Here is a 17564-nt window from a genome sequence, read left to right on the forward strand (position 1 = left end):
AATAACTCCTAAAGTTCATCAACAGCAGACATTTAACCGTGCAGGAAAAACAATGGAATAAATAAAAACGACCCGAAATCAGATCCAAGATTATTAATCAATCAACCAATCAAATGTATTTAAAGTGTAAAATCACCATTAGACACGGTCTCAGTGCACATGAACACAGAAATAACAGGTAGCGACAAAACAAATGATCAGCGTCAAAGCTTTAGTGCATAACTCTTTGATATTAATGAACATCCGTCACGTGGTGCGTGATCACAGAAGGCTTGTATCACGTGGATGCACCGACAGTGTTGTTGTCATTACTTAGAATTCCTCAAGGGGGCGACAGAAACTACGCACTACAGCTTTAAAGCAGTAATAATAAACGATACAAAACCAGCAAAATGAGAGAAAAAGTGAAAAAAGCTTTGTTTGTGAAGGACGCAGAAAGGATGCTGTCTAATGGTTGGCTGTAGTATGTAATGTGTGGTGGTTGCAAAGATCCCCCCCCCCAAATAATAAAAACTTCGGCTTTTTTTTCTGAGTTTTTTGGTTTTTCAAGACAATTTTTGATGTTTTTGTGCTATTTTTTTCCAATCCGTGCAGACAGTTGCCAACTCTTTTCCAATGAAAGTCGCTAGCACCACCTCCAAAAGTAGCTAGATGATGTCAAACGCTCATTTGCATATCTGTGACATCATTACGCACTCATTTGCATAAAGCTTAGTGGTTGTGTCAGCAAGGTAGATAGAAAGAAATAGAAATCTTTAGCCAAATAATCACAAATTCAGTACAGGAATTTAGTTATTTATTTTACATGTTTATTTAGGTAGCCTATCTTTGAAGTAAAAAAAGAAATTCTACAAAAGGAGGGAAAAAGATCAATAAATAATTCTCAAAGAAGGCTGTCTTGCCCAGGGCCAGGCCAGCTCAGCAGAGTCTTTCTCCCGTCGCGTCCTGCTGTCTCTCCTACCTACACTGGCCCCCGCACCCTGTCCCTTCTCCCCGTTCTACCTGCCTGAGCACTGTGTGTAGTGCTGCTGCACATGAGGAGAGAGGGGAGGAGGGGCTTCTCCTCAGTGAGTCACAGAACAGAAGAGAGAGGGGAATGTTTAAGCGCCCACCGGAGAGAAATACCTCGCGTGCCCGCTGGACAATACTAGCGACGAGAAAGTCTTCACTTTGACTAGTGACACCCAGATTTGTCGCTAGTCGCTTTTTTGAAAAAAAGTTGCTAAGGGGTTCTGAGAAGTCGCTAAATCTAATCGCTAAGTTGGCAACACTGATGTCCCGGGACCTCCATAGTTGGAGATTGCAAACCCCCCTCCCAAATGATGAACCCAATACGCCCTTGCAACTGAGTGAGCTTCTTTAACATGTAGTGGGCACATCAGGCTTGTAGACGGGGGTTTGGGTGGTTGGAAAGGTCCATAGTTTAAGTCTGTTTTCTTTTTTAATAAACAAGTGTCTTTTTGAATAACGAAGGCCAATAATTTAAATCCCCCCCCCCAAATTAAAAATGATCTAAACCAAACTGAAGCCCTGATCTTGTGAACACAGCACTACTTCTGTAAATGTGTTAACTGGCACACAGCATGTAACAATCTAACGCCTAATGTATCAACAATCCACGCAACTAACTTTATGCACTCATAAGAAAATGTGTGAAGCCAAAGACATCTTGGTAAGCAATCTGACAACAATGTGAATATTTTCGGTGCTCGTTAAGATACCGGCAGACAAGCTAATCCAGCACAAATAAGTGCATCAAAAAGTATGAAGTATTTGAACCTCATCATTAAATACAAAATCAGAGAAAAACTGCAGAAAGGTCCACTTTTTGAGTTTTTAACATTACAAGAGAATAATGTAGCCTGGCTCCGCCCTCCTACGTACTTCTGCTCAATTTTCATTTTCCTTCAGTACTCCGTCTGGGTTCGCGGTATAGTCTTGGGTTTTCTCTGGCTAAATATTTGGCGGTCCAATCAGCGAACAGAGGGAGTGGCTGAGAACGATGACGTTGAGGTCGTGCTCTAGTTTGAGTTGTAGTTCCGTAATGGCGGCGGAGAAAGATGCGAGCGAAGCCATTCGGTCCGTTGTGGCAACGCTGCCGAATATCCAGAAGTTAAAGGCCGAGCAAGAACAATCTTTGCTGAGTTGTGTTGGGGGCCATGATGTTGTGGCCCTCCTCCCCACGGGGTTCGGGAAAAGTTTGATTTTCCAGCTCGCTCCGTTAGTGGTGAAGGAGTTGGCTAAGGCTAACACTAGCGATGCTAAGCCGACGTCATGACCAAAACATTAGCGATTGGTTATGGCAGATCCAGAGTGGCTCTGGGCAGATCCAATAGTTTTAAACTTCAACAGAGTACCCGCCTTCAAGGACGTTAACACTTGTCAATGGAGACCAGTCTGGTAGGACCAGGCTAGTGGACCAGAGTCTGGTAGGACCAGGCTAATGGACCAGAGTCTGGTAGGACCAGGCTAATGTACCAGAGTCTGGTAGGACCAGGCTAAGAATAATCATTTCCTTTACATAAATAAAGACGTTTGCACCATACAAACCATACCCAAACCATACCCCCCTCAATGATGAATCAAACAAAACAAAAGCTACTCCCTTGCATGCAATAGAAAATCAAACTGCTCTGACTGCAGATGTTTCCTGCACCTTCTTCTTCACTTTTCAGGTTCAGATTAGCGTGAGCTGTCCGAGTAGCCAATCACCTGCTGACCTGCTGCGTCACGTTACTTCACGTGCTCTGCTCTCTGTAGTTTACCGGCGGCGAGTCTGTTCGCTTGCTCTCCGGTGAAGAGGAGAGCAAACTCCTGGAGAGTAGCCTACCTATTGGCCTACAGCTTTGTGGACTTAATGTGGAGCTGATGGTGTTTACAGATGTTTACTGTTCCAGCTGTTCAGTCCTAGGGCTGCAACTAACTATTATTAATAACTATGATTATTCTCAATGTCAGTTAATCTGTCGACTCTCTCCTCCATTTATCGATTAGTTGTTTGGTCTCTAAAATGTCCGAAAATGGTGTGAAATGTTATTATATATCTCTTGTATGGACTTATAATGTGTCAGGGGAAACTTCAAAGTCACGTGTTTTTAAATGATTTTGGATATTCTTGTGTCTGTATTTTAATACTATTCATATCATGTGAGTTTGTGGCGACTTTATCAGCTTGTACATCTTGTGATATCATGTCCTTAATATTATTTATTTATTGTGAGTATACAGCTATAATGGACTGCATGTGGAGCTGATGGTGTTTACAGATGTTTTACTGTTCCAGCTGTTCAATCCTGTTGAAGGTGACTTAATGACAGCTGAAAAGGACGTTTTAATTCTTAGTTTAGGATTTCTCTATAGTTATTCCTCTGGTACTCTAAAGTTGTATTCAGGGTTTTCCTCAGACAGTTCTTTGTTACTTGGATGTGTTTTCGACTTTATTCCCGTTGTATATTCAGTTTATTGAAACTCTTAACTGATCTTCTCTTCTGTTCCCAGGTTTACTAAAACAAACCTTAAAGCCACAGATCATCGCAGACCAAAACACCGAGAACCTGGACCTCCGTGTGTTTAAAGCTGCTGACACACCAACCAGACGGCCGACCGTCGGCAGAAAAGGCAGTCGGACTGATCAGTGTCCCCGAGTTGGTCAAAAAAGTGCCTCAGAACACACCAAAGAGACCAGACGTAATACGTCTCCATAGCAGCAGGCGGCGCTAATCTGTATTGTCGCCCAAAAATGAAAACCGGCAGCTGATTGGACGAACGCGTCACGTGGGTCTGGTTTCTCCGGAAATTCAAAGCCAGACTGTCATGGCGACTTGTTCAGAATACGATCTCATATTGGACTAAAATGATTCACCGAAACGTGTTTCTGAAAACATTTTAAGAGAGAAACAGGCCGTGCAGTTGCTGAATCTGTCTTCATTTCAGATCAACAAAGGTCAGTTTAAAAGATTTTCCTCAGATTTTAAGAGACTCTAGTCACACTCATCCAATTTCCTGGTTAGCTCTCCACCAATCAGATGGGTCATTTGAGTCTGACTACCGGCAGTGCCCGTCCCGTCGATTATATATGTCAAATCGGCCAAAATGAAGGACGACGGCCCCTCAGATGGACGACGGCACGGAAAGCACCGAACAGACTCGAGTCACCGACCTCGCCAGACTGTCCAACGGCCGATTATCGGCTCGGTGTGTCCGGGACTTTATAGAACATATTTGACATTAAACAAATCAGAGAGAAAATCTCTGTAAATGAGCAGAAAGAAGAGAAACATTCACATCTTTCTTCCCTTTAAAAGGCTCCGTCCTCTGATTTAAATCTGGCTGAAGCTCCTTATGTGGACCCTATAAAGCTGAAAGGTGAGTCAACTTTCTTCTCCTACATTTAATAATCTCTCTGAATAAGATGCTTTAATAATAATCTAAAAAAAGAGGCTTCATTAAAATCCTTCAAAGTGTTTCAGGGAGTTTATTAGCAGCTAGAAGAAAATACTGACTTTATTTTTTTCTTTTCTCAATGTTCTTTTATAACATTTTTTTTCTCCAAATGCTATAAAATTGAATAAAATACCCAAATTCAATGAAAGTAGTGAACTAGTCATTTACTTCACTTGTGAAGAGCGTTGTATGGAACCATCCACGTTACTTTTTTTGACAATTTGGTTATAAGAAACCCAAATTTCTGAAATAGAAACTTTTTGAATATGGGTCAACTTTGACTCAAAGACAACAGGAAGGTTAGTTCACTTTAAAAGTGGCGGAGGAGGAACTTTGTCAGAATCTTGTTAGTCTCACATCACCAGCTCTACCTCCACAGCACTGTGGGGTAAGGTCCGGCTACACCACAGATGCATTCTGGGATAGGAGAGAAAAAAAACTCTCTGGGTTGTTCGCATTTCTTTAAACCAATCACAATCATCTTGGGCGGCGCTCAGCTCTGGACGCAGCGACGGTGGCTCTGCTAAATAGTCTCGGGAAGGAACTTGTTCTGGTGGAACATTTGCACCCCGCAAAAGAAAACACCACATGCAATATTAAAATGAAGTTAACTGTTGACCAACACATTCTCACTCCCATCTCGTAAAATACGGATGCATAGTCAGGTGCCTTTGTCGTTATTATTGACGCTAAAAGTCTTGGGGAATGGGACGGTTAAAGAAGAAAGCAACTTTGGGAAACAAACCACTCGGGACACGATCCCTGGTTTCCTGGGTGAAAGTCCTGTGTTGTTTGACCCATCCACCCCCCCAACCAACCTCCCTATGCGGTATTACATACTACTCGCTAAACCCCGTGTAGCTGCTGCTCTCCCCGGTACGTTCTACAAACACGCTGAAGGGCGCTTTTTTTTCGTCGCTTCAGACGCTAACAGCCTCTGTCCAAACGTCCAGATTTTACGAGTTCGGAGTGAGAACGGGTTGCTGTTGACACAATACAGTAATATTAAGCTAATATTAGTTATTTAAAGTGCTCATATTATGCTCATTTTCAAGTTCATAATTGTATTTAGAGGTTATATCAGAATAGGTTTACATGGTTTAATTATCCAAAAATACCATATTTTTGTTGTACTGCACATTGCTGCAGCTCCTCTTTTCACCCTGTGTGTTGAGCTCCCTGTTTTAGCTACAGAGTGAGACATCTCACTTCTGTTCCATCTTTGTTGGGAGTCGCACATGCTCAGTAGCTAGGTAAGGACTACTAGCCAGTCAGAAGCAGAGTATGAGGGCGTGTCCTGACAGTACCTAGGTAAGGACTACTAGCCAGTCAGAAGTAGAGTATTAGGGCGTGCCCTGACAGTACCTAGGTAAGGACTACTAGCCAGTCAGAAGCAGAGTATGAGGGCGTGCCCTGACAGTAGCTAGGTAAGGACTACTAGCCAGTCAGAAGCAGAGTATGAGGGCGTGCCCTGACAGTACCTAGGTAAGGACTACTAGCCAGTCAGAAGTAGAGTATTAGGGCGTGCCCTGACAGTACCTAGGTAAGGACTACTAGCCAGTCAGAAGCAGAGTATGAGGGCGTGCCCTGACAGTACCTAGGTAAGGACTACTAGCCAGTCAGAAGCAGAGTATGAGGGCGTGCCATGCTAGCAGCTAGGCGAGCATTATAACGTGTGTTACAAAGTGACCACGTTTGTCTCTGAAGTAAAGGCTGGGCTACAATAGAGCTGTTTGGAGCAGTTTGTGAACAGTGTTTTCTGTTGGAGATGGTAAGTCCCTTTGGGGTGGACTTTGGGCTTTTTCACTTTGTAAACGTATAACATGTACAAAAAAGATATATAACACAATAAAGGACAAAGGGAAAAAGCCAAAAAGCATAATATGAGCTATTTAAATGAGCTGATACATGGTTAAACCTCATTGGTTCTTACCAGTGTATCTCCGTGTGTACTTCGTCCACAACAATCCCACCAATCGGTCCCAAAACGTCCCAGTTAGAGAGGAAATGCCCTAAACATATTCTTTGTAAATCTTTACAATTATTCCCTGAAAGAATCAAGCAGGCCTGTCTTGTTGCACGATGCAAATTTTCTACAAAACTTGACGTTTTTCGGCGTGTAGCTCCCTAGCTCCAAGTTAGTTGTTTCCCGAAGAGAACGGAGTTTGAGAATGGCAACACACAGAGAGAGGACGGTGAGGGACATCACGTGCCCATGTCATGGAATTATCGACCTGCTAGTTTATTTACACGCTATTTCTTGTCCTGCCTTCTTTTTTTTTTATGGACTTCACTTTTATTCCAGAAAGCACACACAGGTTATGACAAATTAAAAAGAATTCTCAGAACTATGACAAAATAGTTTTCCCTTAACCACCAGCCTATCTCCATATACTTTTTATTCTGAGATCTTCGATTTCAGAATAAAAGTTTTAGTTAATAAAGTTGTGAGTGACTGAGTGAAGGTGAAACTTGTCTATCCTAGTCGGTGCACGTGTGTGGTCTTTGGTACATTTTGATATTTGCAATAACTAATGAAAATGGGAGAGAGGGAGTGGAGTGTATAATTATTTTAGGAATTATACATGACTGATATTTTTTACATTTCTCCCTGCAGTACTCCAAAGTACCCTTAGGGATACAGGTACCCCCATTTGAGAAACACTGGGTAAGGGATATGCTAATGACGGTCCTCACAAGTGTGTGTGTGTGTGTGTGTGTGTGTGTGTGTGTGTGTGTGTGTGTGTGTGTGTGTGCAAAAGCATGGTTTGACCAAGCTTCTGCTGCCGCCTGCTGGCTGAGTTTAAAATAACAAATACTGTAGCCTCTATATACTGTGTGTATGTATATATAAAATAACGTTGGTTTCCTTATATAAAAAGAGACACAATTGTCTTAATGACATATCAAATTATACAATACATTAATAATTTACAATGACATTGAATCAAACTGATTAATAGAGGGGAACATGTAAAATACTCTGCAGCTAGGTTACACATTTTTGTATCTTTAGACGAACATTATGAAACGCCACAACCTGATCACATTCAACACTGAAATCAAACCACTTTTACACCTCCAATTTTTATTCACAATCATAAATATCCAGTTTAATACAAAACAACTCACCGGTCAACGTTATAAATAAAACACACGGAAACATTTTCTCGTGATAAAAGTGACACTTTTGCAGAAAAACAACGGAAACAACAAAAACAAACTCACAAAGTCCCCCCCCCCCAAAAAAAAACGTTTGGTTCGATCTGTTTTATGATCAGTTCCACTTCAGTCTTTTTTAATCCACATTTTTTTATCAAGAAGGGGTTTAGTTTTGGACGTTTGTTATCTGTGAGGAGGATACGATTCTCCGTTACAGGGCCCTAAAAACAGGTTATTTGAATAAGAAGAAAGACTGACAACTGAATCAGAAACCACCAGAAAGAGAGCCTTTAGTTTTAAAAAAAATGCTTTAAAGGGGAACTATGCAGTTTTGTTTTTTTTAGCATAATTTACCTTAACTGAACAGAGTCATTGGAATGGTTATATGACTTTTTTCAGGTTGAATGGTGGTCGTCTCGCTCCCCCCTAGCACCTGCGAGCGGAAAAACCACCCTGGCAGGAAGTATCGTGTGATATCCATAGACGGTATATATAATGGACCAACAGATCCCGTTGCTCTGGACAGAGACCAGTGAAGGACATTAGAAGCACTTTTCCGGTGAGCGTTACTGAGCAGCCTCCAACTGAGCTTGACGATGTAGATGTAGACGTGAGCAACCTGTCTGAAAGTTGGAAGTCTTCTGGTAGCTGTGCCAAGAGAAATCTCAATCATTCCCAATCTTACAGAGACGGAGAGCGTAGGTATATGTAAGGAGATAACATAGACACAGGCTAATTATTGATCACTAAAATGATAGTTAACATTAGTAATTAAACTTAAACAGCTAATGGAAGTCAAAACTGCCTGCAAGCTTCTCCCATACTATACGGTAAGACGCAGGGTTATGACACAATCGTTAGCCTATTTTTACAAAAACGTCTGCTACGGAGCCATAACGTGAGATGCAAGGTAATGGAGCCTTTTATACATTGTCGTGTTTCTTAAGAAATAAACAATGGACAAACAAAGTCTTTAAACGCTTCAGATTCGCTGTCAAAGTGACGTCAAAATGAATGGCAGTCAATGGAATGCTAACGGTGGGTGAGCGCTAGGTAGCATCACAATGGCGCCATCTGACCTACGCTTTCCAGACGTTCACTTACCCTCTTGGTGATATCAGGTCTTGCGATGTAACAAATTGCTTCACGGCACTGCACACATACGCCCATTCAGGAACCGGCTAACAAAGTAGTGATGGAGTTTATCACACTATCGTCATGGCTGAGCCGGCAAAAAGAAGCAGAAAGCTAGGAAAGCATTGTTGGAGGAACAGAGGAAGAGGAAACAGCAGACTGATGCCGCCTTCCCACTGGCACTTGAAATCAGCTCCGTAATAGGCAATACGCCCCCAGCGGACGTCGTACTACACCATTGAAAAGCGTCGGAAGCATTGACATATATATAATGGACCAACAGATCCCGTTGCTCTGGACGGAGACCAGTGAAGGCCATTAGAAGCACTTTTCCGGTGATTGCTAGCGTTACTGCGCAGCCTCCAACTGAGAGAGACGACATAAATGTGCCGTGAGCAACGTGTCTGAAAGTTGTAAGTCTTCTGGTATCTGTGCCAAGAGAAATCTCAATCATTCCCAATCTAGCAGAGACGGAGAGCGTAGGTATATGCAAGGAGATAACATAGACACAGGCTAATTATTGCTAACTAAAATGCTAGTTAACATTAGTAATTACAGTTAAACGGCTAATGTGATACGAAACTACCTGCGCGCTTCTCCTGTACTATACGGTAATTCCTCTACTATGCGACAGTAAGTCGCGTGGTTATGACACAATCGTTAGCCTATTTTTACAAAAAGTCTACAACGGAGCCATAACGTGAGGTACAAGGTAATGCAGCCTTTTATACATTGTCGTGTTTCTTTAGAAATAAACAATGGACAAATAGAGTCTTTAAACACTTCAGATGTAAAGTTATTGGCTGTCAAAGTGGCGCCAAAATGAATGGCAGTCAATGGGATGCTAACGGGATGTGATGGCTTGGTAGCATCAAAATGACACCATAGGAGGTTTGCGGTCCGAGGAGAAGCTTACCCCCTTGGTCGGAAGCGAAGAGAACAAAAATGGCGGAGAGACTAGAAGGACTGATAAGTGTCTGAATGTACGATTCTCTATGACCTCTCTTATGAGGCTTATAGAGATATAAACAGAAAGGCTGCTGCGTGGAGAAAAGTTGCCCAGGATGGTCAGGTCGGTTAAATGTGATATAGTGGTATAATGTCAATAGTTCGATGTCTGTTCCAATTAGCATTAGCAGGTTTGTTTATCAGTACCATAGCCACGCTAACTTCCGCTGGGATTGTCGGATAGGAACTGTCCGTAGCCTGTCACAAGAGTTAAATTTTTTTAACACATCCGGATGACCAACTGACATGATTGTTTTCGCACCGCACTCGTTTGGACCCATTCACATGTGGTCTGCGACTCTCCATAGGAAATTAATGACTTCCGGTCGTTTCGCAGCCGTATCGGCGCTGATTTCAAGTGCCAGTGGGAAGGCAGCGTTACCGAGCGAGGAGTCAGACACAAGTAAACATAGGAGCTGCCAAATATCTATTCTGAAGCTGTAGGGGGGGCTCTATAGAGAAATCTGCCAGCAAAAAGCGAGAAAACAGCGAAGAAATGGCCAAAACTGCAAAGCGCCCCTTTAACTTTAAAATTGAAATGCTCTCATGATTTATTCTGTCTGGTTTTAAGACACTCATCCTTTCTGGAAAAACACTAAACACCAAAACACCAAACTCCATTCAAAAATAATGGAATTTTGTCACTTTTAGAACAATGGCATTCATCGTTTAAGACAGCCTATTTTGCGAATTTAAGTAGTCATTTAAGGCCGAACACGAGATTATTATGTGGACTTCTTAGTGTTTTAGGAACTGAGTTCATCAGTTACAGCTTCACTAGCTCCACTGGTCCATGTGTGCCAGCTGCTGCCAGGGCTCACGGGTGTTTAAGGCTTATGTTTTAAAAGTGCTTTTTTATAATCAAAACGATCCCATGTTTTTATTCTGTCTTGTTTCAAGACACTCATCCTTTCTGGAAAACGCTAATTTGTTCTGGGAAAACAAATCCTGACATGAACCAAACACCAAACTCCATTCAAAAATGATGGAATTTTGTCACTTTTCGAACAGTGGCATTTATCGTTTAAGGGAGGTTATTTTGCGAATTTAAGCAATTCTTATCAGGCCGAAACCGAGCTTATTATGTGGACTTAAAGGAATAAATAAATATGGAATTAAGTCCCTCAGTAAAAGTTTCACCAGCTCCAGTTGTGCATGTGTGCCAGCTGCTGCAGCTGCCAGGGGTGTTAAAGGCTTACGTTTTAACAATTGTTAAACTTAAAATGTTATGTTTTATTTAGAGCTGTCAAAATAACGCAGATTAATCCATTCCATATTGACGTTTGACCCAAAGCCGTTCTAGCACCATTGGACTGTAAAATGAAGGAGGGAGACGAGAATGTTCTGCCTGGATCATTAATTGGAACATTTACTTGTAAAAATCTTCTTCCTGCCAACCCTGGCTACTGAAATCTGGTGCCACTGATATGTCTGCTCTTCTCTCTGATGCTCTGAAACACAAACACCGCTGCACATCCGCTAGTTAACACTATACTCAACAGCAGCTAACGTTAGCCTACCGTTAGCTAGTTAACACTATACTCAACAGCAGCTAACGTTAGCCTACCGCTAGCTAGTTAACACTATACTCGACAGCAGCTAACGTTAGCCTACCGCTAGCTAGTTAACACTATACTCGACAGCAGCTAACGTTAGCCTACCGCTAGCTAGTTAACACAATACTCGACAGCAGCTAACGTTAGCCTACCGCTAGCTAGTAGCTGGATTAAACACGGTTACAATGCTGACAGCTAACGCTAAACGGTGTAAAGTGTGACTGTGTTTTTACTGTAGAGGATTCAACACCCGGGATGTAACAATCTGCAGCTGCCTCGGAGAAACAACAACAATGAAACTGGTAAACTACAGCCTCATGGTGCATTTGAAGTTATTGTAAATGTCCTTTTCCCATCTGGTGGTTGTTTTTGTCGTTCAACAGCAATTCACTAGTGAAATAAGTTATTGTTATTGTTATACATTATTATTAATCATTTCATTTTGACCATATGGCCTTAGCAATAAACAAGCCGTTCTTTAATGTCACCAACTGTTGTTTAGTACCCTTTTTTACTTTCTTAAAAAGTATCGGTTCAGGCACCGTTAATTATGTATGCGATTAATTTCGATTAATCAATCACAGAGTATGTAATTAATTAAATTACATTTTTTAATCGATTGACAGCCCTAGTTTAATTCTTTCTTGTTTCAAGACAGCCATCCTTTCTGGAAAAGACTATTTTCTTCTGGGGAAAACAAATCCTGATTTAAACCAAACGCCAAAAAAAAAAAGATGGCATTCTGTCACTTTTCGAACAGTGGCTTTTATCGTTTAAGGGAGGTCATTTTGCAAATTTAAGCAATTCTTATCAGGCCGAACCGAGCTTATTATGTGGACTTCTTAGTGTTTTAGGAACGGAGTCCCTCAGTAAAAGTTTCACCAGCTCCAGAGGTGCATGTGCGCCAGCTGCTCCAACAGCCCAGGGTGCTTACGTTTTAAAAATGCTTTAACTTTAAAATGGAAACGTCATGTTTTATTCTGCCCTGTTTTAAGAAACTCATCCTTTCTGGAAAACACTTCTTTTTTTTCCCCAGGAAAACAAATCCTGACATGAACCGAACTCCATTCAAAAAAAGATGGAATTTTGTCACTTTTCGAACAATAGCATTTCTGTTTAAATTAAGTTATTTGGCGAATGTAAGCAATTATTATCAGGCCGAACTCGAGCTTATTATGTGGACTTCTTAGTGTTTTACCAGCTCCAGTGGTACATGTGCGCCAGCTGCTGCGGCAGCCCGGGCCTCTCCGGGCCGTATGCGGACTGCAGCAGCGTGGAGTAGGCGCACAGAGGCAGGCCCAGGCCGGACCTGAGCGTCACCTCCAAATCCTGCGCTGTGATTGGCTCACAGGGCTTCCCCTCGCACACCAGGAGCGGGATGGCAACGCGGCGCGCCGGCAGCAGCTGTTGCAGCGCCTCCAAACTGTGCTCCGTGCGCTTCAGCTTGTAGCGGTGGTTCTGGAACCAGATCTTCACCTGGTTCGGGGTGAGGCGGATCAACCCGGCCAGGTGCTCTCTCTCCGGGGCGGACAGGTAGCGCTGCTGCCGAAAGCGGCGCTCCAGCTCGAAGGTCTGCGCCTTGGAGAAGAGCACCCGCCGCTTCTTGCCGCGGCTCTTCTGCGCCGCGCCGCACGCCGCATCCCGCTCCGCATCCGGGGACTCATCCGTGGAGAGCTCGGGGAATTTAGGATCGGAACGGGACTCCATGGAAATATCGTGTACTGCATGGAGACAGCACAAGTAATCTGATTACTCTGAAACAGACTGGAACTCAGAAAAACTTCCACAACCACTCTAAACTTGTGAATCTGACACTCTTCTGCTCGTGCGTAATTACCCAATCACCAGCCTATAGGCTACTTAGCCTAATTGTGGCTTTTTATCTGCTTAAGGCGTTTTTACCACTAAAATAAAATGATAACAAATGACATTAGATCATCATTTAATTCCTCATGTCTGCCCGGACAGCTCCACACATCCGCGCGTAACCGGAGAGTCTCTTTGTCTCCCTCTGTGACATCTTTATTAGGTTTTACACTATGTTGTTATTTCTTTAAATCAGCAAAAAGACCGAACTTATTTCTTTGCGTTTCATCATACATCAATTAAAGTGTACACGTTTGTTTTTAGGACAAATCATTCCAGTTCAGATTTGGGTTTCATACTGAATAGCTTATGTTTCCCAGAAATGTCCTGAAGCTGCTCTGGAAACCAGCACCTGCCGTGTTCAACTCCATCCACAAAAAGTTCAACATGCGTCTGAATGATTTGATAAGGAGAAAAACTAAACATCAGAAAACAAATCAGAACTATGTTATATATATATCTATATCTATATATATATATATATATATATATATATATATATATATATATATATATATATATAATCTGACCAAGTGACAACATCAAACTGAGCTGCTATTTTGATCTATTTAGGCATATTTATTCTTTTTATCCTGATATTTTCTTTTCTTTCATTCTTTTCATTCATCTTTTCATTTTATTTATTTATTTATTATGTCTGAGATGTTATATGTATGTGTATCTGTCTTGTATGGCTGGTGAGCCAAAGACAAATGTCCACCTTGGTGGACATTAAAGATTTATTCTATTCTATTCTATATAATGAAAGATGTAAAAGAGGGAGACAAAGAGACCAGTTCCAGTTACGCGGATGTGTGGAGCTGTCCGGATAGAAAGGATTGAAATGACAATCTTATGTAACTTGTTATCATTTTAGTAGCAAATCTGAAAATGGACTTACTAAATATTATATAATATTATTTAGACATGCCTATCAATTTTTAAGCAGATAAAAAGCCTACAATAAGGCTAAGTACAGGCTATTGGTTGGATCATTACGCACGAGCAGAAGAGTTCAGAGTCACATTCAAGAGCTAAGAGTCAGAAATGAGATAACTATAAAATATATGCATAATATGATATACATTTACTAACTTTCACATATTTATTAAAAAAAACAAAAAAAAACAGGTGTCCTCACATGAGAAGTGAAGGTTATCGGATCCGCGGCTCCACCTGCCGCAGCTTCCACCGTCGCGCCCGCACAAACTCCGGCCGCTAAATCCCAATTTCTGCCCGATTTCCGAGCCCGAAACCTCCGCGGAGGTCTGCTCGGTGTCGTCCACCTCGGTCTCCTCGGTCCCGGAGCCGTATCTCCCTGTGGGGTCTGGGAGATCCAGGATGTCCCGCACGGAGAAGCCCGTTTTTGTGTTGGTGCCAAAAGACATTACGCAGTGGGGGGTGGAGGATCGTGTCTCGCGATGATTCAGGTTCGGGTCCATGGACGCCGTTAAACGGAACTGGAGCCCGGAGCTGCACGTGCAGACACGAGCTGATTCAACAGCATGGAATACACGGGGGAAGACTTTAAGACAGTGTGTCTTCCGTCCTTTTTAACTGTGTGTGTGTGTGGGTGTGTGTGGGTGTAAATAAAACCAGCCGGGAGCAGCGCATTGGGAGGAGGAGAAGGTTTAATGATGGCGGATTAGAGAGAAAGAAGCGACTCATTTACATTTACTAGAGTCACTGGTCCGCTTCCTGTTTACATTTTGAGTCTCAGATGATCTATAAGTCCAGAAAGCTTTCAAAAAACACATTTATGCTAAAAATATAAAGTGGAATAGCCTATTAGTGTTGTTTTGTTTCTATTTATGTGAGATGACACCTCTTTATGCAGAATTTACCTAAACATAGCAGAAATATCCCTAATAATATCATTCATTTACATGTACTTAGGCCACACACATTTTGGAATAAAGGCAGTCAAAAAGTTTAATTACACTCAGAATGCAATTTCTGAAGAAAATATTTCTCTTGTGATAATAAAGCTATTGTGTGTGTGTGTGTGTGTGTGTGTGTGTGTGTGTGTGTGTGTGTGAATGACTTAAGTGTAGGAAATGTATCAAAATACACTAATCATACTTCTTTAGGATTATTCTTATTTTTCCACTTTGCTCTGTGTGTGTGTTTGTTTATCTATATTCATGGGGTCCAAAAACTGTGTTGTGGGGTCCGGACGGCTTTGTGGGTCCAAAATGCTGGACCCCACAAGGTTAAAGGTCTGTTTGAGGTTTAAGACTTGGTTTTAGGGTTAGGGTTAGAATGAGGTTCTGGTTAGGGTGAGGGTAAGGGTTAATGTTAGGCATTTAGTTGTGATGGTTAAGGTTAGGGTAAGGGGCTAGGGAATGCATTATGACAATTATTATTGTGTGTGTGTGTGTGTGTGTGTGTGTGTGAGAGAGAGAGTGTGTCCATCAACTGCTATTTAAAACCTGTCTGTTGCTAAGGTTAATCCTCACAACAAACACTGAAACACTCAGGGGTCATCATCTTAAATGTAGAGATTTCTCAAGGCAGTTTTGAATGCACAGTCCTTGGACGCTTAAAAAAACCACCATGAAGATCAAAAGGTTTTGGTTTATGACTCATTTTTACCCTTTTTTTTTTTAAAGGTAAACATGTAGAAGACCCTGAGGTCAGTTACTTTTATTGCATTCACTGCTTTCCAAGTTAAAGTAAACGTTATTATCACACACAGCAGGATCATTCATTCATCTTAATGTGAATTTTAATTTTTAAGGGGACTTGCTTATTTTTCGACTCAGTTTGTTTAAAGTTTGACAAATGTCACACCAACAAAATAATAAATATGTATAAAGCATTTAGGATATTCTCACCAGTACATTAGGCCTGCTTTAATTCCTGCAGTATGAGAACTGTTTTAAAAAAACCATTAGGAGCTTAATTTATAAAATAAAAGTAAAGTATACACTTGCTCTAATGAATACTTAATCAATAGTGTAACATCGGCCTTTTGAAGACATGTTGACAGTAGAAAAGTAAAGGAAATAAATAAATGAATTGGCTGAATTCCATTTGGACATATTTGGAATAAAATATGATGAATGAATAACGTAAGCTGTAGATGATGTTGATGAGTTTGTGTGGTTTGTACACATCAGATGTGCTGTACTCAGCTGCAAGCAAAAACAAAATCAATTTCTACAAGATATTGATTCTGTTATTGAGTCCTCATCTTCCTAAAACACACCAAAAATCTACTGTTTTCAGTCAAGCTGTGTTGAAACATATCAGATATATCACATATCACACTTCTGTCTTTTTTGTGCTACTAAACTACTCAAACTGCTCTGAGAATGACAGCATGTCTTTTATTTTAATTCACATCTAACAATTCTTAGATGCAGGTCCCTTGAAAAATATCACATCAGACTTGAAAAAGAAAGATCCCACCCTCTGCTCTTGCTCAGCATCACCATTTAGTTACATTACAAGATACTAAAGTTTCGGCTCCTGTGGACCTTCATCAAGTCTTACATTTTAATGAAAAAATAAGGTGTAAATGATGAGAGTAAATTACTTCATAAGTGTAGGAAATGTATCAAGAAGCACTTCCTAACCAGACTTCTCTAGGATTATTCTTGTTTTTCCACTTTGCTGTGTGTGTGTGTGCCTGTGCCTGTGTGCCTCTGTATGTGTCTGTGTGTCTATGCGTTTGTGTGTGTGTGTGTGCATGCACATGCGTGTGTGTGTATCCAGCTGGGTGGTCGAACTCTGCAAACAAACACACAACGAGCCGACAGCCACAAAGACCGCACAGCCTTCACATTTATCCCATTTATTCCCCCTGAACACTTTATAATGGGCTGACTCTCTCACACACACACACACACACACACACACACACACACACACACACACACACACACACAGACACAGACACAGACACACACACACACACACACACACACACACACACAGCCTGGAATATATGTGAGGCTGCTGGGAGTTGTCATGGTATTCAGACTGCTGCCTTCAATAGACTTCTTCTATATTCATGACCACACACACACACACACACACACACACACACATACACATACACACAGTTCCATTTACAGCAATCAACTGCCGCCCACAAATCAAACTACGTTTGACATAAAACATTTTTTTTTCCAACAGTTGATTTATCCCCCCAAAATAATATAGCCTAATTAAACTTAAAAAAAAAATTATAATAAAAAAATTTAAAATAATATATATATAGACTACGGTATATAAAAATAATTGTACAAAATCAAAAAATCTAGGCTTAAGTTCCCATAAAAACATTTCTTTTAAATGTGATGAATAAAATATAAAATAAAATAAAATTTGTCACATTTAAAAAAAAGTCAAAGAGTTGAAAAATAGAAATCAAGTCCCCATAAAAAC

General features: G+C 41.2%; 1 protein-coding gene across 1 annotated transcript; it reads right to left on the reverse strand.

The window, feature by feature from the left end:
• Positions 1–12497: 12497 nt before the first annotated feature.
• Positions 12498–14557, reverse strand: nkx2.2b (NK2 homeobox 2b). Its single transcript, XM_078275464.1, has 2 exons — positions 14311–14557; positions 12498–13024 (listed from the first exon to the last, which is right to left on the reverse strand). The coding sequence occupies exons 1-2, from the start codon at positions 14555–14557 to the stop codon at positions 12498–12500; spliced, it is 774 nt and encodes a 257-aa protein (XP_078131590.1).
• Positions 14558–17564: the final 3007 nt, after the last annotated feature.

The sequence above is a fragment of the Sander vitreus genome, chromosome 18, assembly GCF_031162955.1.
Source record: "Sander vitreus isolate 19-12246 chromosome 18, sanVit1, whole genome shotgun sequence".
NCBI classification, from domain to species: domain Eukaryota; kingdom Metazoa; phylum Chordata; class Actinopteri; order Perciformes; family Percidae; genus Sander; species Sander vitreus.